Source organism: Eumetopias jubatus, unplaced genomic scaffold, assembly GCF_037043125.1.
Source record: "Eumetopias jubatus isolate StellerSeaLion01/CBP00866 unplaced genomic scaffold, mEumJub1_p1.0 scaffold_8, whole genome shotgun sequence".
NCBI lineage: Eukaryota > Metazoa > Chordata > Mammalia > Carnivora > Otariidae > Eumetopias > Eumetopias jubatus.
Window position 1 is genome coordinate 57,863,705 of NW_028274814.1, and position 26,198 is coordinate 57,889,902.

General features: G+C 37.7%; 1 protein-coding gene across 1 annotated transcript in view; it reads right to left on the minus strand.

Annotated features, from left to right (window-relative positions):
* The window catches only part of RECQL (RecQ like helicase), a 54,117-nt gene extending 28,075 nt beyond the window's left edge, over positions 1-26,042 (minus strand). The window contains exons 1-5 of the mRNA XM_028113183.2: positions 25,964-26,042; positions 19,344-19,386; positions 3,910-4,107; positions 2,855-3,034; positions 621-727 (exon numbers count right to left, since the gene is read on the minus strand). Of these exons, the coding sequence (XP_027968984.1) occupies positions 621-727; positions 2,855-3,034; positions 3,910-4,107; positions 19,344-19,359 (501 nt within the window). The 5' untranslated portion in view covers positions 19,360-19,386; positions 25,964-26,042. The remainder of the gene's footprint in view (positions 1-620; positions 728-2,854; positions 3,035-3,909; positions 4,108-19,343; positions 19,387-25,963) is intronic.
* Positions 26,043-26,198: the final 156 nt, after the last annotated feature.

A 26,198-nucleotide genomic window follows, 5' to 3' on the forward strand; every position in this document is an offset into this window, starting at 1 on the left:
CATTATCTCTGGGTTGGGGGATCGAGCCCCGATCGAGCTCTCTGCTCAGCAGGGAATCTGAGCATTCTCTCTCTCTCCCTCCCTCTGCCCCTCCCCCTGCTTGCATTCACTCTCTAAAACAAATAAATAAATCTTAAAAAAAAAAAAAGAAACAACAGATGAACATATGGGAGGGGGGAAACAAACCATAAGAGACTCTTAACCATAGAGAACAAACTGAGGGTTGACAAACTGAGGGCTGACAGAGGGAGGTGGGTGGGGGATGGGCTAGAGGGGTGATGGCAATTAAGGAGAGCATTTGTTATGATGAGGACTGGCTGTTGTATGTAAGTGATGAACCACTGAATTCTACTCCTGAAACCAATATTACACTGTATGTTAACTAGAATTTAAATAAAAATCTGAAAATTTAAAAAAAAAATACACACACACACCATTCTTAGCTCACAGACCATATAAAAATAGGCAGTGGGCTAACACTGGCCCATCAACAGTAGTTTGCAACTCCACATATGGTTATCACTTTATAATTTTATAACCAACTCAGTTGTAACCAAGGCTCCTACTTCAGTGAAGAGTTTAAATTAAAAAAAAAAAAAAAAAGAGCTGCAGAAGCATACCTTAGAACTAGAAGCATTTAACATGGTAGCTGAAATTCCTAATTGTTTTAAAACCATTAACTGGTCTTCCATAAGAGAGATCAATGGGCAAATCACAAGGGTAAAACCTAAAAGAGAAAAAGTGTCTACTTTAAATTTTACACTACTCTAGAATAAGTTTCAACCACTCACCTGAGGGCATCACATCAATATACTACCTATTTTTTATCCTTATTAATAGAAGAGATAGATATAAATAAATGATCATTAGCCAAATAAGCAAATATAAGATTAGACAGAAATCTCTTCCCTCATTCAATACTATAAAAATAGATACCATTCTGAATTTTTACTTATTTTAACAATCAGTATTGGTCACATTAGCAAAATATTATAAATCTAGTCAAATACTGTCCAGTTATACGAGGAAAAAGTTATTCCAAAGCTTTCCAAAGAAAACACAGCAACCTGTATAATTACAAATGATAGTGACATGAGTATTCTTCTACTTACTGTACCAGGTTAATACATGCCAAGTAGAAATCAGTGAACAGTTTACTGACTGAATGAAATGCTGATAGTATATCCCCTTTCTCTTATTACTGAAATTGTGCACAGCTCTAAGAGTTATTCTACATTATTAGAATCACTAACTTCTGTCTCTGGTTTGTTCCTAAAATAACCTCAGACAGAGAGCAGACCAATTAAAAAATACACTCAGATTCAGACTTTAGCAGGGATTTGCCATCTCAAATAGTGTCTCTGCTGTGTTTTCACATTCTCCTTCATCAGTGGTATGTTCTCATTATATTTAAACATGGGCAAGTCTCCCTCATCTTTAAAACACCCTGGACAGGTAATTTAGGGCCCCCTCTCTTTTATGTGCATAACAATTCTTTCCAAAGAATGTCCCATTCGCTAGTTCTACTTCCTCAACTCATCTTCCTTCTCTCTCCATTCCCACAGTTCTTTCTCCAAATGTACCCTATTTCAGTGAACTTCACCATTTGTTCCAGCCTAGAATTTGGACATCATTCTAGACTATCCCTTCTCTTACCACCCCCGCCACCCTGCATCCAATGAAAACAAGTCCTACTGAATCTACCTAATTATTTCTAGAATTCCTCTATCTTCTAAAGCACAATTCTGACTAGTCTCTTATCTATACAAAACCCTTCACTGGTTTCCCACTAATCTAAGGAAGTTTTTATAATCAGGATTCTTTCCACAAGTCTTGCCCCTCACTGCCTACCACACTGAAATTCTTCCACATTACTGAATACTCCCAACAATGCATGTTCTTACTTTTGAGCTCAGAAATAGTGCTCCCCTGCATGAACACTTTTCCTTACTCCCCTATCCTATCTTTGCCTACTTATCCTTCAGCTTTTAGCTTAAATGTCATGTTGGCGGGACAGCTTTTTCTAACAGCCCCTAGGCCAGATCTTTGTACTAACTTAATTCCCTATTAAAATCTTTATCACAAAACCTTTATTGCAATTGCTTACAATTACCTATATTCTCTAAACGGGGGTCAATAAACTAAGGACTAGCTGTTTGTTTGGGTAATTCAAATTTTAATGGAACACAGGTACATCCATTAGTTTACACGTTGTCTATGCCTGCTTTCATGCTACAATGGCAGAGTTCAGAAGCTGCCACAGAGACCATATGGACCACACCTATCCCATTTACTGACTGCCTCCCTAAGGGAAAGTCCGCTGACCCCTGCTCTATACCCTTGCTAGTTCCCAAACAGCAGCATGGGTATCACCTGGGAGCCTGTTAGACATGCAAGATTTTGGGTCCCACACAAACTCAGAATCTGCACGTTAATCGCATCACCAGCGATTCTTACACATTAGTTTGAGAAAGCCCTACTTTACACCGTGAGCTGTGCGAAAACTAGAACTTTGCCCGTTTTTCTCACTACTGTTATCTCCCGTGCTTAACACCACAGCCGACACTCAATAAAGATCTGGGAGTAGAATCCAGGCCCATGGATTCCTTTTCTGGTACTTTTTCTCCTACAACATGTTTTTTAATTATGTTCTAAGAATGAGATAAAAGAACTAATTCCACTCAAACTCTTTAACACTGCCTCTTTAAATGAACCCTTTAAAATGTCTATTAACATAAAAATAAAATAAAACTGCACTTGATTTTTACATAGGTATGATTAGAAATGATTTGTTTAAGGAATTAAAAGAGAAATGGCATTTCTTCAACTTAAATGAATCTTTATTAATACATACCATCTGAACATAATGCTGGTAACTGGTAGCATAAGCTCTTTCCACCTCCCGTAGGCATAACAAGAAATACTTCCTTTCCAGACATTGTTACATTAATAGTTTCAAGTTGAAGCAGTCTGAACCTCTGCAGTTTAAAGACATTTTGCAGAACATCCTTAACTTTACCAGACCAGGGAAAATCTAGACAGAGAAAAATAAGTTTAATATATTAGAACTATTTAGGATTATAAATGAGATACAAACATGAATGGCTGCTTTTATACTAGAGAAAAACAAGTAAGAATTTATATAAGACTTTAAATAGTATTAACAATTTAACTTTTATACTAACAATTTTGAGATTAGTTTAGCTCATGAAGCTAAGCAAAAACACATTTAATGTTATATGATAAGAAACAGTACATCAGAAAAAATGAAAACATTTGCCAGTTGAGAATTAACCTACACAGAAGAGGAAGGTACTTGACAGGTATTCAAAAAACAGTCTGAATGTTGATCAGGGAATTCATAGGATCATAATAATCTCAAATATCATCAAGTTAAAAATTATGTGGAATTTTTCTATATAAATATCTTGTTTAGAAGGGAATCCCTGGAAAGCAAGGCCCATAAAAGCATTGCAATTTGAGAGTCATAGTATTTCATTATAATGTGATAGCCAGCCAGTGATAAACATGATGCTTGGCAAGATCTTGAATCAAGAAAGGTAGGCAGGAAAATGAACTAGACTTTGGCAAGAAGTTTGAGTCTATCTTTTTTTCTTAATGGTTTAATTTTTTTCTAGTTAAAATTTAGAAAATTTAGTTAAAAATCTTTTTCCAAGCATTGATTAATGCTGCTAGAACCAGATTTGGAAAAAAATAATGAAGTCTGAATAATAAAGCTTCATTCAAAAAGAACATGGGTAAGAATGATTTGCATACTGGTTTCCCATGCTGCTTAAAGAGTGGCCAGTTTCCCTCTAAGCCAGTGGAAAGCACTGGTCCAGGAACAATGATTTAACTCCTACATAAAGAAACAAGCAGAAACAAAACTAGCAAAGAAAAAGAGTAAACCTTCTTTATTCCAAGCAGCAGGTGAAGAATCCCATTCACTGCTTTCCCCAGCACCAGAAGCCTCTAAATTCTGCTTTATTTGGTTTGTTAGGATGTTCTTTTTCTGAATAAGCTCTTGTTGCCTTTCCAGAAGTTCCTGAATTTGAATGTCTACTGCATGTAGTTCATTGGTTACAGAATCCAATTCTTCAGTTAGACCTATAAGGAAGGAAAAAAAGATACAATGACTAAATAGTTTTAGGTTTCCCTACTGATTTTTGGATATTCCTCACTATTGAAATTACAGACAAACTTATAGTAGTAGAGCAGGGTGGTTAAGGGCATGTGTGTTGAAGTCACATGACCTGAGTTAAATCTTAGGTCCTCTTCTTAGCTCAGGCTAAGTACTTAAGCGAGCCTCAATTTCCCCATCTGGAAAATTTCCCCATCTGGGTAATATCTAGCTTTCATAGTATTGTTTTAAAGAATTAAGTGAGATAACATATGGAAGGTTCTTAACATAGTACCTGGCACACAGTTATGCATTTAATAAATGATCATTATTACTTTTATTGTATTGTGGGACAGTGGTCCAACAATCTCCTAAGTCATTTAAGTGACCAGACTTTGAAACAAAAGGAAGGCATTTTAAAGTAATCCCCTAACTACTTAGATATTATTTCACAAAAACACTCATATTTGGGTTCATATAGTTGGCATGATAAGGAGTCGGTGATTATAAACAAGCTGATGTAACAACTAAAAGAGAAATCAAGTGTGCTACTGGAAATGACATTATAATTCCATCATAAATAATTTATAAAGCAGCCTTAAGTATGATTCTAAGCAATCTGAGTATTAAAGTCAAAGAGATTACTTTCGACACAACAATAGAAACTAAAAATTTTTTAAAGATGTCCTTGGTGCTTTCTAAAACATCAGCCTGCATTAATCCAGCTTGAAGGCCTGAAATTTTCATAAGATGAAACCTCACGGTTATGATTTAAAATAGGATGTTATGGTGGCTTTGTACTGTACCAATTACCAGCATTCACTTCCTTCCAGGATTCTGGGTTAGGACTGGCCACAACTGAACTCTGCTTCAGACTTGGAAGGCAGAAATGAAACAGCAACAGCTTTACGTTCAGATGGCTGGTGTAATGTCAGGTGCTGTTGGGACTCATTCACTTTCTTGGCATCGGGCAGAAGCCAGTTCCCCAGCTCCTGCTGAATCTCTTTGGGGCAGCAGGTTGGCCCACAGCTTCTTCAGCTTCCCTGAATTGTTGGCCATGTTCTTGTACAATTTTCTATGGCAAGCGCACCAGCCCTTCCGCAGGGCACCAGCATCCTGGCAGTCAGAGCCTTGGAGGCAATGACACACCGACATGAGTGGAAGCAAGAGACAGACAGGTTCCACTTTGTGCTCATTGGTTTCAGCTCTTCTTTACCCTCCCACACTCCATCTTCCTGTCCCTACTGCCGGCACTGCTGACTGCTTAACCACGTCCTGTGATCACGTAGGAGCTAATTCCTATAATAAATCCTTTATATCACTCATAATGATTCAGCTTCTCTGAACCCTAACCAATGCCAAATGTTGTTCCAGAGGAAAAGAAAGTTAAAAGTAGGTTCTCTAAATTGCTTCTATGCCACCTAGAATAGTCTCTGATTTAAAGATTTAAGGGTATTAATGACCCTTTCCCTGCAGTGGTAAAAGGGACAGTAGTACTCCATGGCATGCAGTAGACAAAGTTATGTAAATTATAATCTAGACATTAATAATTAAGTATCTAGAGAGGGAAAGGCTTTGGGTGACCAAGTGTTTGCTGTCACAGAACATTTTTGTGAGAATAATGGGGTTGACTGTCTGCTCCTAAATATGCTGAAGCAGCTGAACAAATGCAGGATCTGCATAAAGGGACCTCAAAGTCTCTATGACTGTAACTACGGGCCAAGATTACTAAATACCAACATTCTGCAAGTGGCTGAATTACAGTGCAAACTGAACTCCCAGCCTTGCACAGACTCTTATGTTAAAGTTAGGGCACTGATTAGAAAGAAGTGAGACTCTGCAATTGGGAAGGGAACATCTGGGCAGATTCCAATGAAGCACACAAGGGACCTTAAACCACTCAATTCTGCCATTCTCTCTTGCCCTTCCTCCTCTTTCTCAGACAGCTTCCCCCTGTCTGAATGCCTGTGATGGTCTTTCCTGAGAGAGTTGCCTCACAAGGGATTGCTAAGCCCCACTAAGAATCTGCCCTGCCACCTCTCAGTGCTTTAAGAATAGGAAGCCCGAGAGAATGATGTACAAATGAGTGACACATGAAAAGACATGAAACGCACCAAGAGTTGCACTTGCCAATATATTTAAGCATTTCTCATTTTATTGTGCTTTCTTTACTGTTTTGCAGAAATTGAGCTTTTTAAGAAACTGACAGTTTGTGGCAACCTGTGTTGAGCTGGTCTATGGGCACCATTTTTCTAACACCCTTTGCTCACTTCATGTCTATTACATTTGGTAATTCTTGCAATATTTGAAGCTTTTTTATTATTACAATTGTGATGGTAATCTGTAATCAGTGCTCTTTGATACTATTATTGTAATTGCTTTGGGGAACCACAAACTACACCCATATAGGACAGAAATCTTAATAAATGGTGTATGTATTCCAATTGCTCTACCAACCAGCCATTCCCCAGTCTCTCTCCCATGGCCTTCCCTATTCCCTTAGACACTTCTACACTGGAATTAGGCCAGTCAGTTACCCTACAATGGCCTCTAACTGTTCAAATGAAAGGAAGAGTTGTACATCTCTCACTTTAAATAAAAACCTAGAAGTGATTAAGCTTAGTGAGGAAGCCATGTCAAAAGCCAACACAGGCTGAAAGCTAGGTTTCTTGAGCCAGTTAGCCAAGTTGTGAATGCAAGGGCAAAGTTCTGGAAGGAAATTAAAAGTGCCAGTGAACATATGAATGATAAGAAAGAGAAACAGTCTTAATGCTGATATGGAGAGAGGTTTAGTAGTCTGGATAGAGGATCAAACCAGCCACAACATTTCCCTAAGCCAAAGCCTAATCCAGAGCAAGGCCTCAACTCTCTTCAATTCTATGAAAGCTCAGAAAGGTAACAAAGGTGCAGAAGAAAAGTATGAAGCTAGAAGAGGTTGGTTCATGAGGTTAAGGAAAGAAATCATCTCTATAACATGAAAGTGTAAAGTGAAGCAAGTGTTGATATAGAAGCTATAGCAAGCTATCTGCAAGATCTAGCTAAGATAATGAATGAAAGTGGTTACCCTAAACAGATTTTCACTGTAGACAAAATAGCCTTATATTGGAAAAAAGATGCCATCTAGGACTTTAATAGCTAGAGAGGAGAAGTCAATGCCTGCTTGCAAAGCTTCAAAGAATAGGCTGACTCTCGTTACAAAGTAATGGAGCCAATGTTCACTTACCATTCCAAAAATCACAGGGGCAAGAATTATGCTAAATTGTGTTCTGTAAACCTGGATGGTAGCACATCTATTTAAATGCATTTACTATATACTTTAAGCCCACTGTTGAGACCTAGTGTTCAGAAAAAAAAAATATTTTTTTCATTGACAATCCATCCAGTCATCCAAGAGCTCTGATGGAGATGTCCAAAGAGATTCATCTTATTTTCATGCCTGAAAACACAACATCCATTTGCAACCCATGGGTCAATAAGTAATTTTTGACTTTCAAGTCTTATTATTTACAAAATACATTTCATAAGGCTACAGCTGCCACAGATAGGGATTGTTCTGATGGATCTGGGCAAAGTCAACTGAAAACCTTCTGGAAAGGGCTTGCCACTCTAGATGCCATTCAGAAAATTTGCGATTCATGGGAAGAGGTCAAAACATCAACATTAACAGGAGTTCAGAAGAAGTTGATTCTAACTCTCATGGATGACCTTGAGGTTCAAGATTTCAGTGGAGGAAGTCACTGCAGATATGGTGGAAATAGGAAGAGAACTAGAATGAGAAGTGGAGCCTGAAGTTAATTGCTGCAACCTCATGATAAAACTTTAATAGAGAGGAGTCATCTTATGGATGAGTGAAGAAAGTGGTTTCCTAAAGATGCTGTGAAGATTGTTGAAAGGACAAAAAAGGATTCAGAATATTACATAAACTTAGTTGATAAAGAAGCAGCAGGCTTTGAGAGGATTGGCTCCAATTCTGAAAGAAGTTCTACTGTGGGCAAAATGCTATCGCATGTACAGAAAAATCATGGGAGGAAAAGTTGATGATGTGGCAAACTTTATTGTTTTAAGAAATTGCCACAGCCACCCCAACTTTCAGCAACCGCCACACTGATTAGGTAGCAGCCATCAACATCAAGGCACGACTCTTCAGCAGCAAAAAATATTACACTCACTGAAAGCTCAGATGATAGCTAGCATTTTTCAGCAATAACATGGTTTTAATTAAGGTATGAACATTGTTAAGACATTCTAATGTATACTTAATAGACCACAGTTTAGTGTAAATATAATTTTTATATGTACTGGGAAACCAAATAATTCTTTGACTTGCTTGTTGTGATATTGGCTTTATTGTAGTGGCCGGAAACAAAACTGTAAGATCTCTGAGGTATGCCTGTATCACCAGAAAAGTAAGGAATATGTGTGGGAATAGATCCTAAGGGTACTAAGCCGGAGTGAACAGAATAAAATATTGAATGAACCTAAATTTACTGATATGGACTCAATATGAAATTCTGGTTTATTGTGTTAAATATAGTGGCCAGGAGTAGCTCTAATAATTTATTTAGTTGCTTGCTAGAAACCTGGCTCCAAAGATGAATATCAGAAGGTTGGGCTGGAATGACACAAGGGTAGATTCCAAAGACATTGAAGGGTAGAACTCCCTGGCTATACCCTAACGGATGGATCCAGAGGCTTAGGGAGATGGGAATGCCAGAGTCTCAGTCTACCTGATCACCTACTCTCTTGCTGTCCCCAGGGAAGATCCAGAGGAGGGAGCCCCAGCATCCCTGAAGAGCTCTTAGTGGCTGTTTTCTGTAAGCTAAGAATGTCAATGGGAAGTACTGCCTTTGAACTAAACTACCTGAATCAATGAGAATGATGGATTCCAAGGTATGGGGGCTAAATGGTAGCAATTCAGTTCACAACCAAAGAAAAGGTACATGTGGTTGCTATAATATGCAACAGAGCAACACAGTAATCAGGCTGGTCTGACCCAAAGAGAATTCTGGCATTGGCTAGTTGATCAAGATGACTTTGCAACAGATTATTTGATTTAAAAATGCAGAATACAAAGCCCTGATTCCAGTACACATAAGTTTGACTTGAATCACTACAAGTGTCATAGTCCTTCAACCAGTTCCCAGAAATGAGCCAATTTATAGACCCAGAGTCCCCTGAATAAAGTAGAGGTTGGGGCCCTTTGGGAAGGCCTCTATTACATAACTAAAAAATTATGTAGGAAATCTTCACACTAGTGTTCTCCAGAGCAACTTATCAGGGTAACTGTGTATTTGGGAAAGGAAAATAACTTCTCAGAAAGTATTGGACATTAACTCAGAACTGACAGTTCCTGGATGATTAAAATGCCATGGTGATCTATCAGTCAGAACAGGGACTGGACTTATGCAAGTCACGTGACCAGTGCAGTTTTGCTCAGTCCATCACACAGTGGGCTCAGAAGGTTCTCTAACCCACTCTATGATTATTTCCCCAGTTCCAGATTGTATTATTAGAACAGATAAATTCAGCAACTAACCAAATCCACATATTGGTCCCCTGGCCTATAAGTAAGGACTATTATGCAAGAAAAGACCAAGTGGAAGCCAGTATAATTGCCCTTACCTACCAAAACAGTGAACAGCACGGTTTGTCCCATAGATAGGATTCTTGGGCCTAGGAATCGGGGTGGAAATGGGAGTGGCTCCTCTTGCTATTACCTCCTAGTGATCCACTAGTGAAATGTTTGCTTCCCATCCCTGAAACTTAGAACTTTGCTGGTTTAGAGGTCTCAGCAAGGAAGGAATGCTTCCACCAGGGGAAAAAGCAATGGCTCCATTTAAATGAAAGTGGACTGCGTCTTGACCACTTTGAGCTCCTCATACCAATGAATCAACAGGCAAAGAACCAGGTTACTATACTGGCTGGGGTGAGTGATTCTGACTATTCAAGAGAAATAGGACTGCTGTGACACTACTGAAGTACAGAGGAGTAGGTCTGAAATGTAGGGGATCCCCTAGGGTACCTTCTGGTATTCCCATGTCCTGTGATTAAAGTTAGTGGAAAACTCAAAAGCCAAATACAAGCAAACTGCTAAGGCAAGTCCACACACCAGACATTTGTGATTAGATGAGGTGCCTGCTGAGAGCAAAGGAATAAGGAATGGGAAACTGAAGAAGATATTTATAAAATAACACCAAATAACCACATGACCAGATGCGAAACAGGACTATAACAGTCCTTAGTTTTTTGTTGGTGGTGGTAGGTATGTACGTATGGATGTATGTAATTAGGTCCCTTTTCCTATTCTCCCAATGTCTAAAATAAAATGTGTTAATAGTAGCTGACTTTATCTCAGGATTTAAGTTAGAGGATTTTGAACCAAGATGGATGTGACTGAGCAAGAGGAGGAATGAGCATCATCCAAAGACGAATAACGAGAATATGTGCCCCCTTTAGGGAGAGGATCAGTTGTGTTTTTTTGGGCAGCCAGAGAGAGCTGGAAGGCAGAAGTGAAACAGTGGGCTTATTTTCCAAATTTAAAAAGGTTAGTGTAAGGTCAGGCCTGGTGACCAACCTGCCAAGATGCCAGCAGCACTGAGCCCACAACTCTGGCTGCTGCCAGATATCCTTGGGGAAAGCGCAGAGTCTGCAGCTCCTCCAGACCCTGTGGGTTCTCCTTCATCTTCTCTAAATCCTCAGCCAAGCAGTATGCAACTCCATGAGCAGGTACACTGGCTTTTTGGCAGGTCTCTTGCATCATTCAAATTGGAGACTTTGAGGCAATGAGACTAATGCAGGTTCTGTTAAGAAAAAGGATTCAGCTTCACAGGCTGCAGTTTGTTTTTGCACTCCCCACTGTGTATCTGCCTTCTCTTCCTGACTGCTGGCTCTGCTGACTTCAGGCCCAGTGCCAGACACACAGGCAAATATATGCCAAGGAAGAGCTTGACCACTTCACATAATCACATAAGGTTAAATCCCTCTAGTAAATCCCTTATATCACTCACAGTGCCTCTGCTTCTCTGATCAAGCCCTACCTGACAGAGAGCTTCCGATTCAAGAAGGCAACACAGGAAGAGCCTGAATTTTATCTGCCCTGGGACACAGAAAAAAAAGCCACAGTTTGAGAGGGAAAGCAGAATATAAAGGAACCAGCCTTAGGACACTACCAAATGGTGGGGCAGCTCCGATCTGAGGGGCTGGCAAGTGCCATGGTTTACGTTCCCAGTACACTGTGATAGTAGACAGGAGCAGGTTTCAGATGCCATTGCTGGCCTGCTGCCTCAGTGAGCCCGGGCCACACCAGCCCTGGATCCCCTGGGACCAGAAAAAAGAGCCGCAGTTTAAAAGAACAACTAGAATATAAAAAATCCAGCCCTAGAATTCCACTAAATGGCAGAGAAGCTGCTGTAAATCTCTCTGGATTGGAGGGGCTGGTGAGTGCCAGAGTTTACATTCCCCTCCACCTTCATTATGTGAATAGGAGCACAGTCCAGGCACCCTATCCGGCCTACTGCCTCAGTGAGCCCTGGGCCCCTAGCCCACATCATCCCAAGCCAACCTACCAAGGCAGCCACAGTGCGATGCATGCTAAGACACTTCTGATCAGCACTCACTACAGCTACAGCCATCTTGGCGAAGTGATATAGGCACAAAGCACCCTGGAACAATCCAGACCTGCACCATATAGGCTCCAGATAACTTGCGAGGATACCATGGTGCACAGCACTCCGGGACCTCCTGGCTCATGGTCTCTTCCACTCCAGCCACCCTACAAGAGCAACACTTGCACACAGTGCCACAGGAACCCCTGCCTTGCATTCATCTTGGCTACTACTGCCCTGCCAGGGCACCCCCTACATGGAATGCCCTGGGACCCTCCCCCCCACACTCTGCCTCTGTTCCAGCAGCCCTGCCAAGATGCCACAAGTGTAGGTGCCTCAGCACACCAGCTCATGTCCACTTCAGCTCCAGCCAGGCACCCTCTATGCTAACTACCCCAATACACCCTGAATTGTACCCACTTCAGCTTCAGCTCTCTTGCCAGGGCACCATCTGTACGGAGAGGACTGAGACTGTCCCAGCCAATGCCCACTTTAGCTCTGGCCATCCAAAGGCAGCACCAGCACAGGCTGCCCCAGAACCCCTGGCCCACACCAAAGCTCCAGCCAGCCAGTGAAAGTCACCAGGCACACAGTCTGCAAGAGGACAACCATACATACACAAGACCATTCCTTCAAGTTTAGGAGAAGTAGGTGTTCTACCTCATTCACAGAAACAAACACAGAAAGTCAAAAACATGAGACAGAGGCATATGCTCCAAACAGAAGAAGACAAAACCTCAGAAAAAGGACTAAATGAAATGGATATACCAAATCTATCTAATGAAGAGTTCAAAGTAATGGTCATAAAGATGCTCACTGGTATGGAAAAAAGAGTGGATGAACTCAGTGAGAACCTCAACAAAGAGATACAAAATACAAAAAGAAACCAATTAGAGGTAAAGAATAGAATAACTGAAATTTAAAAATATAGTAGAAGGAATCAAGAGATCACAGGATAAGATTAAGGGACCTCTGCAATAACCTCAAGCACAATAACATTTGCATTTATAGGGGGTCTCAAAAGCAGAGAAGAAAGAAAAGGGGCAGAAAATTTATTAAAAGAAATATTAGCTGAAAACTTCCCTAACCTGGGGAAGGAAACAGACATCCAAGTTCAAGAAGCATAGAGAGCCCTTAACAAGATGAACCCAAGGAGGGCCACATCAAGACATATAAAAATTAAAATGGCAAACATTAAAGATAGAGTTTTAAAAGGAGCAAGAGAAGCAAAAAGCTACATAGAAGAGAAACCCCGTAAGGCTATCAGCTGATTTTTCAGCAGAAACTTTGCAAGCCAAAAGGGAGTGGCATGATACATTCAAGGTGCTGAAAGGAAAAAAACCTGCAATGAAGAATAGTCTACCCAGCAAGGTCATCATTCAGAAATGAAGAAGAAATAGAGTTTGTGGACAAAGGTAAAAAAGTTCATCACTACTAAACTGGCCTTATAAGAAATGTTAAGCAGAATTCTTTAAGTGGGAAAGAACAAGCCATAATTACAAGTAAAAAAATTATGAAGGGAAAAAATTCTTATGAGTAAAATCGAACATACAGTAAGATAGTAAGAGAAATCACTTATAAAGCTAGTATGGGTAAAAGACAAAAGTAGTGAAATCAATTTAATCTAAAAAATTAGTTAAGGGAAACTCACAAAATAGAGAGATGTAAAATATAACAACACACACGTAAAATGTGAGGAAGGGTAGTAAAATTGAAGTTCTTTTAGAATGTGTTCAAACTTAAGTGACCATCAACTTAATAAAAATTGCTATACACATAAGATGTTATATATGAACCTCTGGGTGACCACAAAACAAAAACTTCTAATAGATACATAAATAATAATAATAATAAAAGAGAGCCAAGCATAACACTAAAGAAACTCATCAATCACAGGAAAGAGAGCAAGAGAATAAGGAACAAAGAACTACAACAACTAGAAAACAAGTAACAAAATGGCAATAAGTACATCTCTATTAATAATTACCTTAAATGTGACTGGTCTAATTGTGCTCAAATCAAAAGACATAGGGTGACTGAATGTATACCAAAAAAAAAAATCTATATGCTGCCTATGACTCACTTCAGATCTAAAAAGACTTAATGACTGCGAGTAAAGAGATGGAACAAGATATTCCATGCAAACAGAAACAAACAAACTGGAATAGCAATAATTATATCAAACAAAATAGACTTTAAAACAGAGTATATTAAAAAACAAAGAACGAGGACAGCAGGGTCGCTCAGTTGGTTAAGTAGCTGGCTCTTGATTTCGGCTCAGGTCATGATTTCATGGTCCTGGGATTGAGCCGTGTCGACTCCATGCTCAGCAGACGTCTGCTTAGGGGTTCTCTCTCTCTCTCTGCCCCTCCCCCTGTTCTCACATGCATATGTATGCACGGGTGCACACTCTCTCACTCTCAAATAAATAAATAAATCTTAAAAACAAATACAAAGAATGGAATTACATGATGATAAAGAGATCAATCCAACAAGAGTATAGAGCAATTGTAAATAACTATGCACCCAACATTGGAGGACCTAAACACATAAAGCAAATATTAAGAGACATAAAGAAAGAAACTGATGGTAATGCAATAATAATAGGGGACTGTAACACCCCACTGACATCAAAAGACAGATCATCAAGACAAAAAAAATCAATAAGGGTATAGTATCTTTGAATTACACATTAGAACGATGGAGCTAGCATACATATAGAACATTCCATCCCAAAACAGCAGAATACACATTCTTTTCAAGTGCACATGGAACATTTTTCAGGATAAATCAACACATTAGGCCACAAAAAACTACAATAAATTTAAGAAGATTAAGATCTTATCATGCATCTTTTTTGACTATAACAGCATGAACCCAGAGATCAATTACAAGAAAAAAGAGGGTGGGGGGTAGGGAAAAAACCGACAAACACATGGAGCCTTAACAACATGCTACTAAACAACTAACAGTTCAACAAGGAAACAAAAGAGGACACCAAAACTACATTGAGACAATAAAAATAAAAACACAATGGTCCAAAATCTTTGGTACACCACAAAAGCAGTTCTAAGAGGGAAATTTATAGCGCTAGAGGCCTGCCTCAAAAACCAAGATAAATCTCAATCTAACCTTAATCTAAAGGAACTAGAAAAAGAAGAACAAAGCCCAAAGTTAGTAAAAAGAAATAATAAAAACCATAAGAGCAATAAATGAAATAGAGATGGCCTTCCCCCAAAAAAGGAAAAAAAAAATCCATAAAACTAGTGGTTTCAATGAGCTGGTTCTCTGAAAAGATGAAAAGAGTTAATAAACCTTTAGCCAGACTCATCAAAAAAAAAAAAAAAAAGAGGGAGAGAAGGGGATGAAGAGAGAACCAAATAAAATTAAAATGCAATAAGTAACAACTGACATCATAGAAATACAAAAGATTATAAGAGGCTATTATGAAAAATTATATGCTAAAAAAACAGTACAAACTAGAAGAAATGGATAAATTCCTTGACACAACCTTCCAAATTGATCAGAAAGAAATAGACCAATTATAGGTAACACATTTAAATCAGTAATCAAAACACTACCAACAAAGGAGAGTCCAAGACCAGATGAATTCACAAGTGAATTCTACCAAGCATTTATTTTTTTTTCTACCAAGCATTTAAAGAGGAGTTAATACCTATTCTCCTCAAACTATTCCAAAAAATAAACGAGAAAGTAAAGCTTCCAAATACATTCTACAGGGTTGGCATTATCCTCATACCAAAGCCACACAAGACAGTACAAAAAAGAAGAAAACTACAGACCACTATCCCTGATAAACATAGATGCAAAAGTCCTAAATAATTAGTAAAGCACATTCAACAATACATTAAAAGGTCTTTTACCATAATCAAGTGGGACTTATTCCAGGGATTCAAGAATGGTTCAATATTCACAAATCAACAAACGTAATATATACCACATTAACAAAATGAAGGATAAAAATCATATGATTATCTCAACAGATGCAGAAAAAGCATTTGACAAAATTCAACATCCATTCATAATAAAAACTCTCAACAAAGTGGATTTATAGGGAATATACCTCAACATAATAAAGGCCATATAAGATAAAGCCACAACTAACATTATACTTAAATGGTGAAAAACTGAGAGCTTTTCCCCTAATGTTAGAAAAGGCAGGGTGCCTGAGTGGCTCAGTGGGTTAAGTGCCTGCCTTCACCTCAGGTCACAGTCTTGGGGTCCTGGGATCCAGCCCCACATCAGGCTCCCTGCTCAGCGGGGAGTCTGCTTGTCCCTCTCCCTCTACCCCTCCCCTCACTTTCACACTCTCTGTCTCAAATAAATAAAATCTTTAAAAAAAGAAAAGGCAAGGATGTCCACTCTCACCATTTTCATTCAACACAGTACTGAAAGTCCTAGACACAGCAATTAAAAAAAAAAAAAAACGGGATAAATGGCATTCAAATTGGTACAGAATAAGTAAAACTGTCACTATTTGCAGGTGACATTATACTAACTAGAAAACCCTAAAAACTCAACCAAAACACTATGAGAAGTGACAAGTGAACTCAGGCAAGTTGCAGGATTCAAAATCAATATAGAGAAATCTGTTGCACTTCTATACACTAATAATAATGTAGCAGAAAAAGAAATTAAGAAAACAATCCCATTCAAAACTGAACCAAAAAGAATAAAATGCCCAGGAATAAACTTAACCATAAAAGTGAAAGACCTATATACTGAAAACTAGAGAACACTGCTAAAAGAAATTGAAGAAAGCACAAATAAATGGAAAGATATTTTCTGCTCCAAGATTGGAAGAATTAATATTATTCAAATGTTCATAATATCCAAAGCAACCTACAAATGCAATTTCTACCAAAATTCCAACAGTATTTTTCACAGAACCAAAACAAATAATTCTAAAATTATGGAACCACAAGGACAAAGCTGGACAATCCCACATTTCAAGATATACAACTGTAGTAATCAAAACAGTATGCTATTGTCACAAAAACAGACACAGATTGATAGAACAGACAAGAGACCCCAGAAATAAACCCACACTTACTTGGTTGATCAATCTATGACAATGGAGGCAAGAATATACAATGGGGAAAAGACAGCCCCTTCAATAAATGGTGTTCAAAACACTGGGTGGCTACATGCAAATGAATGAAAACTGGACCACTTTCTTACACAATACACAAACTCAAATGGATTCAAGACCTAAATGTGAGACCTGATACCATACAACTCCCAAAAGAAAACAGAGACAGTAATCTCTTAGACACTGCCCTTAGCAACATTATCTAAGGACAGGTCTTCTCATGCAAGGAAAACAAATGCAAATATTAACTATTGGGACTACATCAAAATCAACTGCTTTTGCACAGAAAAGGAAACCATCAATAAACCAAAATGGCAACCAAGTAAATGACAGAAGATATGTGTGAATGATATATCTGATAAAGGATTAATATCCAAAATACATAAAGAATTTACACAACTCAACACCCAAAAAACCCAAACAATCCAATAAAAAACAGACAAAATACCTGAAAACACATTTTTCTAAAGATGAAGATGGCAAAAAGATACATGAAAAGATGCAACATCACTAATCATCAGGGAAATGCAAATCAAAACCACAATGGGATATCACCTCACACCAGTTCAAATGACATAACAGTATCAAAAACAAAGAAATAACAAATGTTGACAAGGATGTGAAGAAAAAAGATACTTCGCACTCTGCGGTGGGAATGTTAAATTGGTATAGTTACTGTGAAAAATAGTATGGAGGTTCCTCAAAAAATTAAAAATAGAAATACCATATAATCTAGCAATTCTATGTCTGGGTATTTACCCAAAGAAAATGAAAATACTAATTCAAAAAGATACAAGATATATTCATTGCAGTGTTAGTTAAAATAGCCAAGATATGGAAGCAATCCAGTGTCCATCGATTGACAAATGGATAAAGAAGAGTGGTATATATATATGCAATGGAATATTACTCAGCCATAAAAAAGAATGAGATCTTGCTATTTGAAACAGGATGGAAACAAGCCGTACCTAAGAGGTACGAGGCTAAATAAAATAAGTCAGAGAAAGACAAATACCGTATGATTTAACTTACATGTGGAATAATAAAAACAAACAGGGGCACCTGAGTGGCTCAGCTGGTTAAGCCTCTGCCTTCGGCTCAGGTCATGATCTCAGGGTGTTGGGATCAAGCCCCACACTGAGCTCCCTGTTCAGTGGGGAATCTGCTTCTCCATTTCCCTCTGCCCCTCCCCCCAGCTTGTGCACTCTCTCTCTCTCCCAAATAAATAAAAATCTGCAAACAAACAAAAAACTCTTAAATACAGAGAATAAACTGGTAGTTGCCAGATGGGAGGTAGGTAGAGAGAATGGTGAAACAGATGAAGGGGATTAAGAGATACAAACTTCCAGCTATAAAATAAATAAGTCACAGAGATGAAAAATACAGCTTTGAAATATAGTCAATAATATTATAACGATGTTGTATGGTGACAGATAGTGACTACACTTACCATACTAAGCCCTGATTAATGGACAGAATTGGGGAATACGTTGTACTCCTGAAACTAATATAACATATATTAATTGTACTTCATTAAAAAAATAATAAAACTCTTTGCAAACTAAAAATATTTGTTGAAAAATAATACATCTATATATTACAGTATTAATTTGAGTAGAGGGATTTGGAGTGATTTATATTTTCTACTTTGTGATTTCTTAGGTTCCTATAATTCTTAGAACCCTTTTGCATTGCTGGTGGGAATGTACAATGGAACAGTGAGTATGGAAAATAATATGGCAGTTCCTGAAAATTAAACACAGAAATACCATGTGATTCAGCAATTCTACTTCTAGGTATATACCCAAAGAACTGAAAACAGAATCAAACGCGTTTGGACTCCAATGTTCATAGCAGCATTATTCACAATTGCCAAAGATGAAACAACCCAGATATCCACTGACAGATAAACTGATAAATGAAAGGTGATATATATATACATTGTAATATTACTCAACCTTAAAAAGAAAAATGTTACAAATGGATGAAGCTCAAAGACATTATGCTAAGGGAAATAAGCCTGACACTAAAGGACAAATACTGTATGAGTCCACTTACATGAGGTAATCAAATTCATACAAACAGAATATGAATAGTGTTATCAGCAATGGTGGAAAGGAAGTAAGGGGGCATTATTATATAATGGGCACAGAATTTCAGTTTGGAATGATGAAAAAGTTCTGGAGATGGATACTGGTGATGGTTATACAATAATGTGAATTGTTGCCACTGAATTGTATACTTAAACTAGTGAAAATGGTAAATTTTGGTATGTATGTTTTACAATAAAAAAGAACTCACAAAACATCATTTCAATAATCAGAATTTTTAAAACAAATATTTTTATAATTTGTTTCTTTATTTTTATTAAAACTTTCCTGTTAGAGCAGTTTAAGGTTCACAGCAAAATTGAGAGGAAAGTACAGACAAAAACAATTTTTTTTCAAAGACCATGCAATTAGAAACAAAATAGAATGTGCTATAAAATGTAATCATTTTCACTAACCTGAAACGGATGCCATTCTAAAATTGGAGATCCAAACGGCTTTCTAAAAATGAAAGAAAAAGCACAGAAATATTTTTTAAAACATACTATATTGATAATGCCTAACCAACAATACTTTTTCACTACTAAGCATGAAAAATGTTACAAAGTAAATTATATATTGTATGACTTAACATGGGCATGAGCTCATGACCCTGAGATCAAGACTTGAGCTGAGATCGAGTCAGATGCTCAACGGACGAGCTACCCAGGCGCCCCTACCCTATTGTAGTGACTTTTAAAAATAAGGACTATGTGATTATTCCCACACTGATTTTTATGGAGAATTCTCTAGATTTCAGAAAAGTGTCCAAAAATCACATAAACAAGTATAACATTAGTAACACTTATATACCACATACAAAGTGATTAGCAAAAAAGAGCAAAGCTTTGAAGCTAAAGAGTGTGAGCAGTAAATTATTGTATGATCATAGCAAAATTAGAAACCTGTTCCTCTTAGCCTCTTTCCTTATCTCTAAAATTGGGATGATAAAACCTATCTTATAAGTAAGAGATTCAAATGCCCCACATTAGGAAAATCCATCCACATAAAAACTCAAATTAATCATTCAACATTTTATTGAATACTTGCTTAAAGAGTTACAATTTAGGTTCAATCTTAAAAGAGGAACTGGTATTCTATAGAAGGATTAGATTTCAGGAGAGAACATGAAAAGGTCAGAAGTGGGGGAAACACATGATATGTAATTAAGGAACTCTAAATACCTCTGAATGACTAAAATTTAAGAGCACACATGAGCAAGTGGAAGGAGAGGAGGCTTGAGGGCAGGAACTTCTCACTATATAAGCTGCTTTACAACAACATAACTCTGAGCTTCCTTCCATGTTTTGGTCTGAATGCTCCTGGTTCGCAAACTATCTTTTTGGTGTGTGCACAATACTACTTCAATGATTCATTGGTTTTAGTTTCACTTCTGTTATTTCTAAACTTTTGACAATTTATGGTGTAAAAATGGGATCCAAAGAAGATACCCCCCTCCCATCATCCCCCTCAACTCTGAGGCCCCTATGGTGATGGAACCCATAGAAGTCCACTGAGTTCATTGCTTTCTCAATGACCCTAGAAGCTGAAGGTAAGTCTCTCCTATATTTGAGCTCTGTTCTCTACATCTCGAACTGACTTTAATTTGCATACTACATTTTATTTGTTGAAGCTTCTTGATGAATCATCCTATTCTGTTCCAAAGGGAGGAGGGCAGGGAAACACATGGTTGGTTCCCTGTGTTTTAGAACACTTTTTGGAAAACAGGGTCCCCCATAGGGTTCCACCTGGTCTATGGACCAGGATTTTGTGCCTGTTTGGAAAATGGGTGAACTTGTGGAATTGTAGTGGCCACCATAGGGCAACTTCAACTTAGAGAAGTGGATCTTGAGCTGTGCCTTTGACACGAGAGGATTTCAAACCTCTCAGTGACGATGGAATGAATTCTTTGATTGATAAGCAGAAACTTCTAAAAGACAAAATGACTGCAAAAAGAGCTTTAAAAGATCCTTACAGGAGCGCCCGGGTGGCTCAGTCAGTTAAGCATCTGCCATCAGCTCGGGTCATGATCCCAGGGTCCTGGCATGGAGCCCCACATCAGGCTCCCTGCTCAGCAGAGAGCCTGCCTCTCCCTCTACCTCTGCTGCTCCCCCTGTTCGTGCACTCTCTATCAAATAAATAAAATCTTTAAAAAAACAAAAAAATAAAAAATAAAACAAAAGATCCTTACATCATGCAAACAAACAAACAAACAAACAAAACTTTACTGGAAAAAACCACTTTGCTATACAAGCAGTAACCTCAACTTAGTCCATTTGCCAGAAACACAATTTGGATCCAACTGTTCTTTTATAAACTAGTGAGTTTTGCATTATGATGCCTATCAGCTCAAAACTAAATTTTTTTAAACAAAAGCTATAAGATCTGTTTGCATCTATCTGTATATTTATGTATATCTATGTATGCACATTACAGAGGTGTGATATTTTTCTAATTCCATATGGTACTGCCAAAACTAATGTGTAATGAGCTCTATTTAATTGGCTGAAAGAAAAATAAGCACTTATAAAGTAAGTATTCTTGAAACCCTCAGAAACATTAAAAACTAACCCAAATGTTTTTCAAATTCACATGACCTGACATAACCTTTGAAAAGTAAAACCTAGTTTAAGTTTGTTGGCTTAATACAAGCAAGCATGTCTTCAAAATCTGTCAACAAGAAAAATAATTTAGGATGATGGTTAGCTGTTTAATGTCTAATCCAAGCATAATTGTTAAAAAACAAATAATTGAAATAAATTTAAATAACAGAAAAGTTTGTACCAAGTTAAACTAAATAATGAATATTCTTGAATACCTAACTCACTTCCAAATGAGATAATATACTGAATCATTAAATACTAAACATAAGTTTACCTACTTTGGGCTTTTTTTTTTTCTGTACAGTATTGTAGTATTACTAATATTTTACTTAAGGAAACTAATTTTAAACTTATACTGAAATAAAATTATACATTACTACCAAAAATGGAAAAAAAAAACCAAAAACCTGTCACTTGCTAGAAGTAAAACAACCACACCTATAACTGTAATAAACATAAACCAATGATATTTTTGCCTGCTGGGGTCTGGAGCTTGGGGATTGTTCTTTTTGTTAAAATGAATCATTAGCAGGTATAAGAGAATTACTAAAGACATACAACCTCAACTAATAATTTTTCCCTGAAGCTAATAAGGATTAAAAGAAAGTTAAAAAGGAAACAATTATTGCTATATGATTCAATATACTTTTTTATCACGTCTGGGAGCCAACTAAAATTGACCTTGGTAAATCGGTTTTGGGAATGCCATTTAAACCCATTTAAGTTTGCTCTCTGAATGGGTTCCTGTCATGGTTATCTATCAGTACCACTACAGTGACTCAAATCTACCTGAGAACTCAAATCTATCATTAGAATGAATGGTTTTTATTAAGCATCTCCCTTGTATTACTATGCAAGGTTCTTATTTATGTTTAATTTCTACTTCCATTTGCATCATCTGCTACAAGGTAACCTAAATCTAGTTCTTCATCTTCTGAATAAATTCAAGCTATGCCAATTATCCTTTCACTTATCAGAAATCACTATATTCTATTGGCACCTCCCAACATTTTTACCCTACCCTGGCTTGCTTACAAAGCCTTTAAAGAGTCACTTTAGTAGCCTAGGATTCATCAGAACAACCTCAACTTTTGGCTTTTTAATTTTTACAGAGAGATAAAAGATACTTGGGTCTATTAACAACTATGTCCTTTGCCACATTAAAAAACTATAAAAAAAAGTATATCTCTAAAAAGTTTTTGTAACTGTGTATTTATAAATTTGCCAGTCCACAATTGCTTACTTCTTGGTTTTTACTAGGAACTAAAGATTATGAGAGTTAAAAATTCTAACTAATATATGTAATTAAAGCTACTAAAAATAATAAGGATGAAAGAAAACAATGTATACGAAAAGCAGTTGAAGAAAATAGCACATGTTTTTTGGACAAGGAAAGATATGAAGAATATGGGTTTTGTTGTTGTTTTGGTAAGGGAAAAAGGAAAGTAATTTTGTCTGAAAGTAAAATAATTCCAGAATTTTTTATGACTCCACTTAAAACACTGATGGTTCTTCAATGTTTTGTTTTCTAGATTTAAAAGGCTCCATTTTCTCTTCTCTTTTAAGCTATCTATAGCTTACAATTCAGTAAAACCTACTTTTGTAATCAACAGGTGAAACATTTATCTTTTTCTCCCTACTTGACCCCCCAGAATTTAGAAACTCTTATTAAATATTATTTTTCATGGCAATATATGTATTTATACCTCGATCTGATCTCCTTGTAATAGGACACAATTACATAAGTTCTTAGCTTGGCTGCTTAGCCCAAAGAGCCTTGAAAAGGTCAATCTAAGATTCCTTTTAAAATTCTTTTTTTAATTTTATTTTATTATGTTATGTTAATTACCATACATTACATCATTAGTTTTTGATGTAGTGTTCCATGATTCCTTGTTTGTGTATAACACCCAGTGCTCCATTCATACGTGCCCTCCTTAATACCCATCCCTGGGCTAATCCATCCTCCCATCCCCCTCCCCTCTAAAACCCTCAGTTTAAAATAAAATAAATAAAACCCTCAGTTTGTTTCCCAGAGTCCATAGTCTCTCTTGGTCTCTCATGGTACTGGCACAAAAACAGACACATAGGTCAATGGAACAGAACAGAGAGCCCAGAAATGGACCCTCAACTCTATGGTCAACTAATCTTCGACAAAGCAGGAAAGTATGTCCAATGGAAAAAAGACAGTCTCTTCAACAAATGGTATTGGAAAAATTGGACAGCCACATGCAGAAGAACGAATCTTTTTAAGATTCTTTATGAAAGTTTATGAAAAAGTTTATGAAAACTTTATGAAAAGTTCCAGGAACATAGATTTAAAAGAATTTATATGATCACTATTTTTGCTGCACTTATATAAATAATCAGGCCAAATTTATTGAAACTAGATTCAATTTGCAAACAAATGAGTCTAACAGTAGTTATCTTGATAGAAATGGGATATTTATAGAGAAAAACTATGTTTCAGTAATACACCTTTCTGGATATCAGATTCTACTGCTGTTAACTGTCCTTAAGGTTTTATTTTCTACTTATAAACTGGACAGGATCCTGAATTCTTCTAGTTTCCTCCAACATTTGGCTAGAACTCTCCAAACTCTCCAGAACTCTCCAAACATTTCCAATTTCCTTCCACTCTTCTGACTTGGAATCAATATGAAAATAAAATGGCCCTTTTCCCAAAGCCATGCAAGCTAAAGCTGGACAACTGGATATAAGCTTCAGAGAAACCACCAAAAGAGCTCATGTGAGGAGGACAATGTGCCTATGCTCAGAGAAATCACCAGAGATATTCAAACTGCAAACCAGGAAAATCTGTCAGATTGTCACTCTTGCCCTCATTCCATCTGAAGATAATTTGAACACATCTAGAAACTTTCTCAAATGGCTTCTCTCCAAACTCAAGACACTGAATTTATAATTTTCTTGAATATTAATCTTTTTCTTTTGTCTCCACAGAAATATTTCTCATTAAATTATCTGTCTATACCTCTCACACCATATAGAGGCCGAATTTAGGTGGAAATTCACTTGCTACCTGCCTCCTAAAATAAAACATCCTCGCCTTCATCCAGGCCTAAGTCATCATGAAGATGTGATTGTTAATCCATCATGTATGCCTATGTAAATACCTTTTAAAAAATTGAAACCCAGTTGATTTATTTAGTTGGCTAAATGTTGGCACCTGGGAATCTCCTCTGGGAATTTTTCAATCCTTGGCTATTGTTCTCCTTAAATCATATTTACCTCTCTAATGCGCTGCATACTCTCAAGGGTTTTAAAGACCTGTCAGCAGCCGCTCAGGCCAAATGGTACCCATGAGGATCAGACAACTGATGAAATCAACAACATAAATGATGAAGAAGGTGACTACAGAGCCTGAGCCTAATGACTCAACTAATGGCAACAGCAAAAACATGATTCTTCAGCCTGAGTACCTCAACAGAGGAAACTGAAATATAATACTACACTGGTTGATCAGAATAACCAAAAGGGGGTAACTGTTAAAATAAAAAGCAAACCAGTCTTAAAAATTCCCTGAGCAGACAAAATCAGTTTAGTCAAAGCTCAAATGAGCTTATTTTGAGACTAACTTGACTCAGATAATTTCCTTTTTATGTCTCCAGAAATCATAAGCAAAACTTAAACTGTTTCCCAAAGTTGATATGAATAACCACTAACCAATTACCTGTCACTTAAGAAAATATTAATATTCTGATCACTGTGAAGAAAAAATAATCACGGACTTCTTACTACATAAGTCGCTTTGTAAAAATACCAAGAGCCTCATTCCCGTTTTGGCTTGAATGCTCCTGGTGCCACAGTTGTCTCTTTGGTGTGTGCACAATAAACTTACTTTTAAACTACTACTTCAGTGATTCGTTGGTTTTACCTCTGCTATTTCTGAACTTTTGACAGCATCCACAGTAAATATTTCACGAAGTCACAGTCAGTCATTGATACTGGAGTAAATGCCACTGAGGTACCACAGGCTAAATCAGATACACGTCCCCCTCGCCCCACCACCTGCGTTTAGAAAACAATAGCAATGTAATAATACCCTCCACTATGTTTATGCGTCCCCCGATGGTGACTGCCTATATACAGACTTTGGTAACCAAGCTTCCTGCATAGAAAAAGGCTGGAGATATAAAGAGAGGGGTAGGCAGTCCGACGTGCCCCTAAAGGACCAAGTTCCATCAGAGATGGGCGAGGATTAACGCCCGTTTCTCTCCTGCCAATATATTGGTGAACGGAAGTGATACGCGATAGACCGGCCGCACCCTCAGGAAGGAAAAGAAAAAATTAGCCCTTTCAAAGCAGATTTACCCCAGAACCTCTCCCCAAGGGGTTAAAGAACCCCTTCACCCCACTCCAGCCCAGCCGCCTCGTTCTCTGACCTCAAAGTGCCGGCCATCGAGACCACTACTTACAGTTTTCAGCCGCTCTCCAATGAAAACTTCCCGCCACCAGTCTTTCCTTTTTCTCCAGCCGCGACCATCCGCCCTTCCGGTTACGTCTCCTCAACCAATTGCAAGTAACACCCTTCTCTAATTGGTGAAGGGGTGTGGCCACGATATGCGCCACCGAACAAGGCTAAGGGTGACTGGTTGATATTGGGGGCTGGGTTAGCCAATGGGAAGCGGTCTTGAAGCTGGGGTGGGGGCC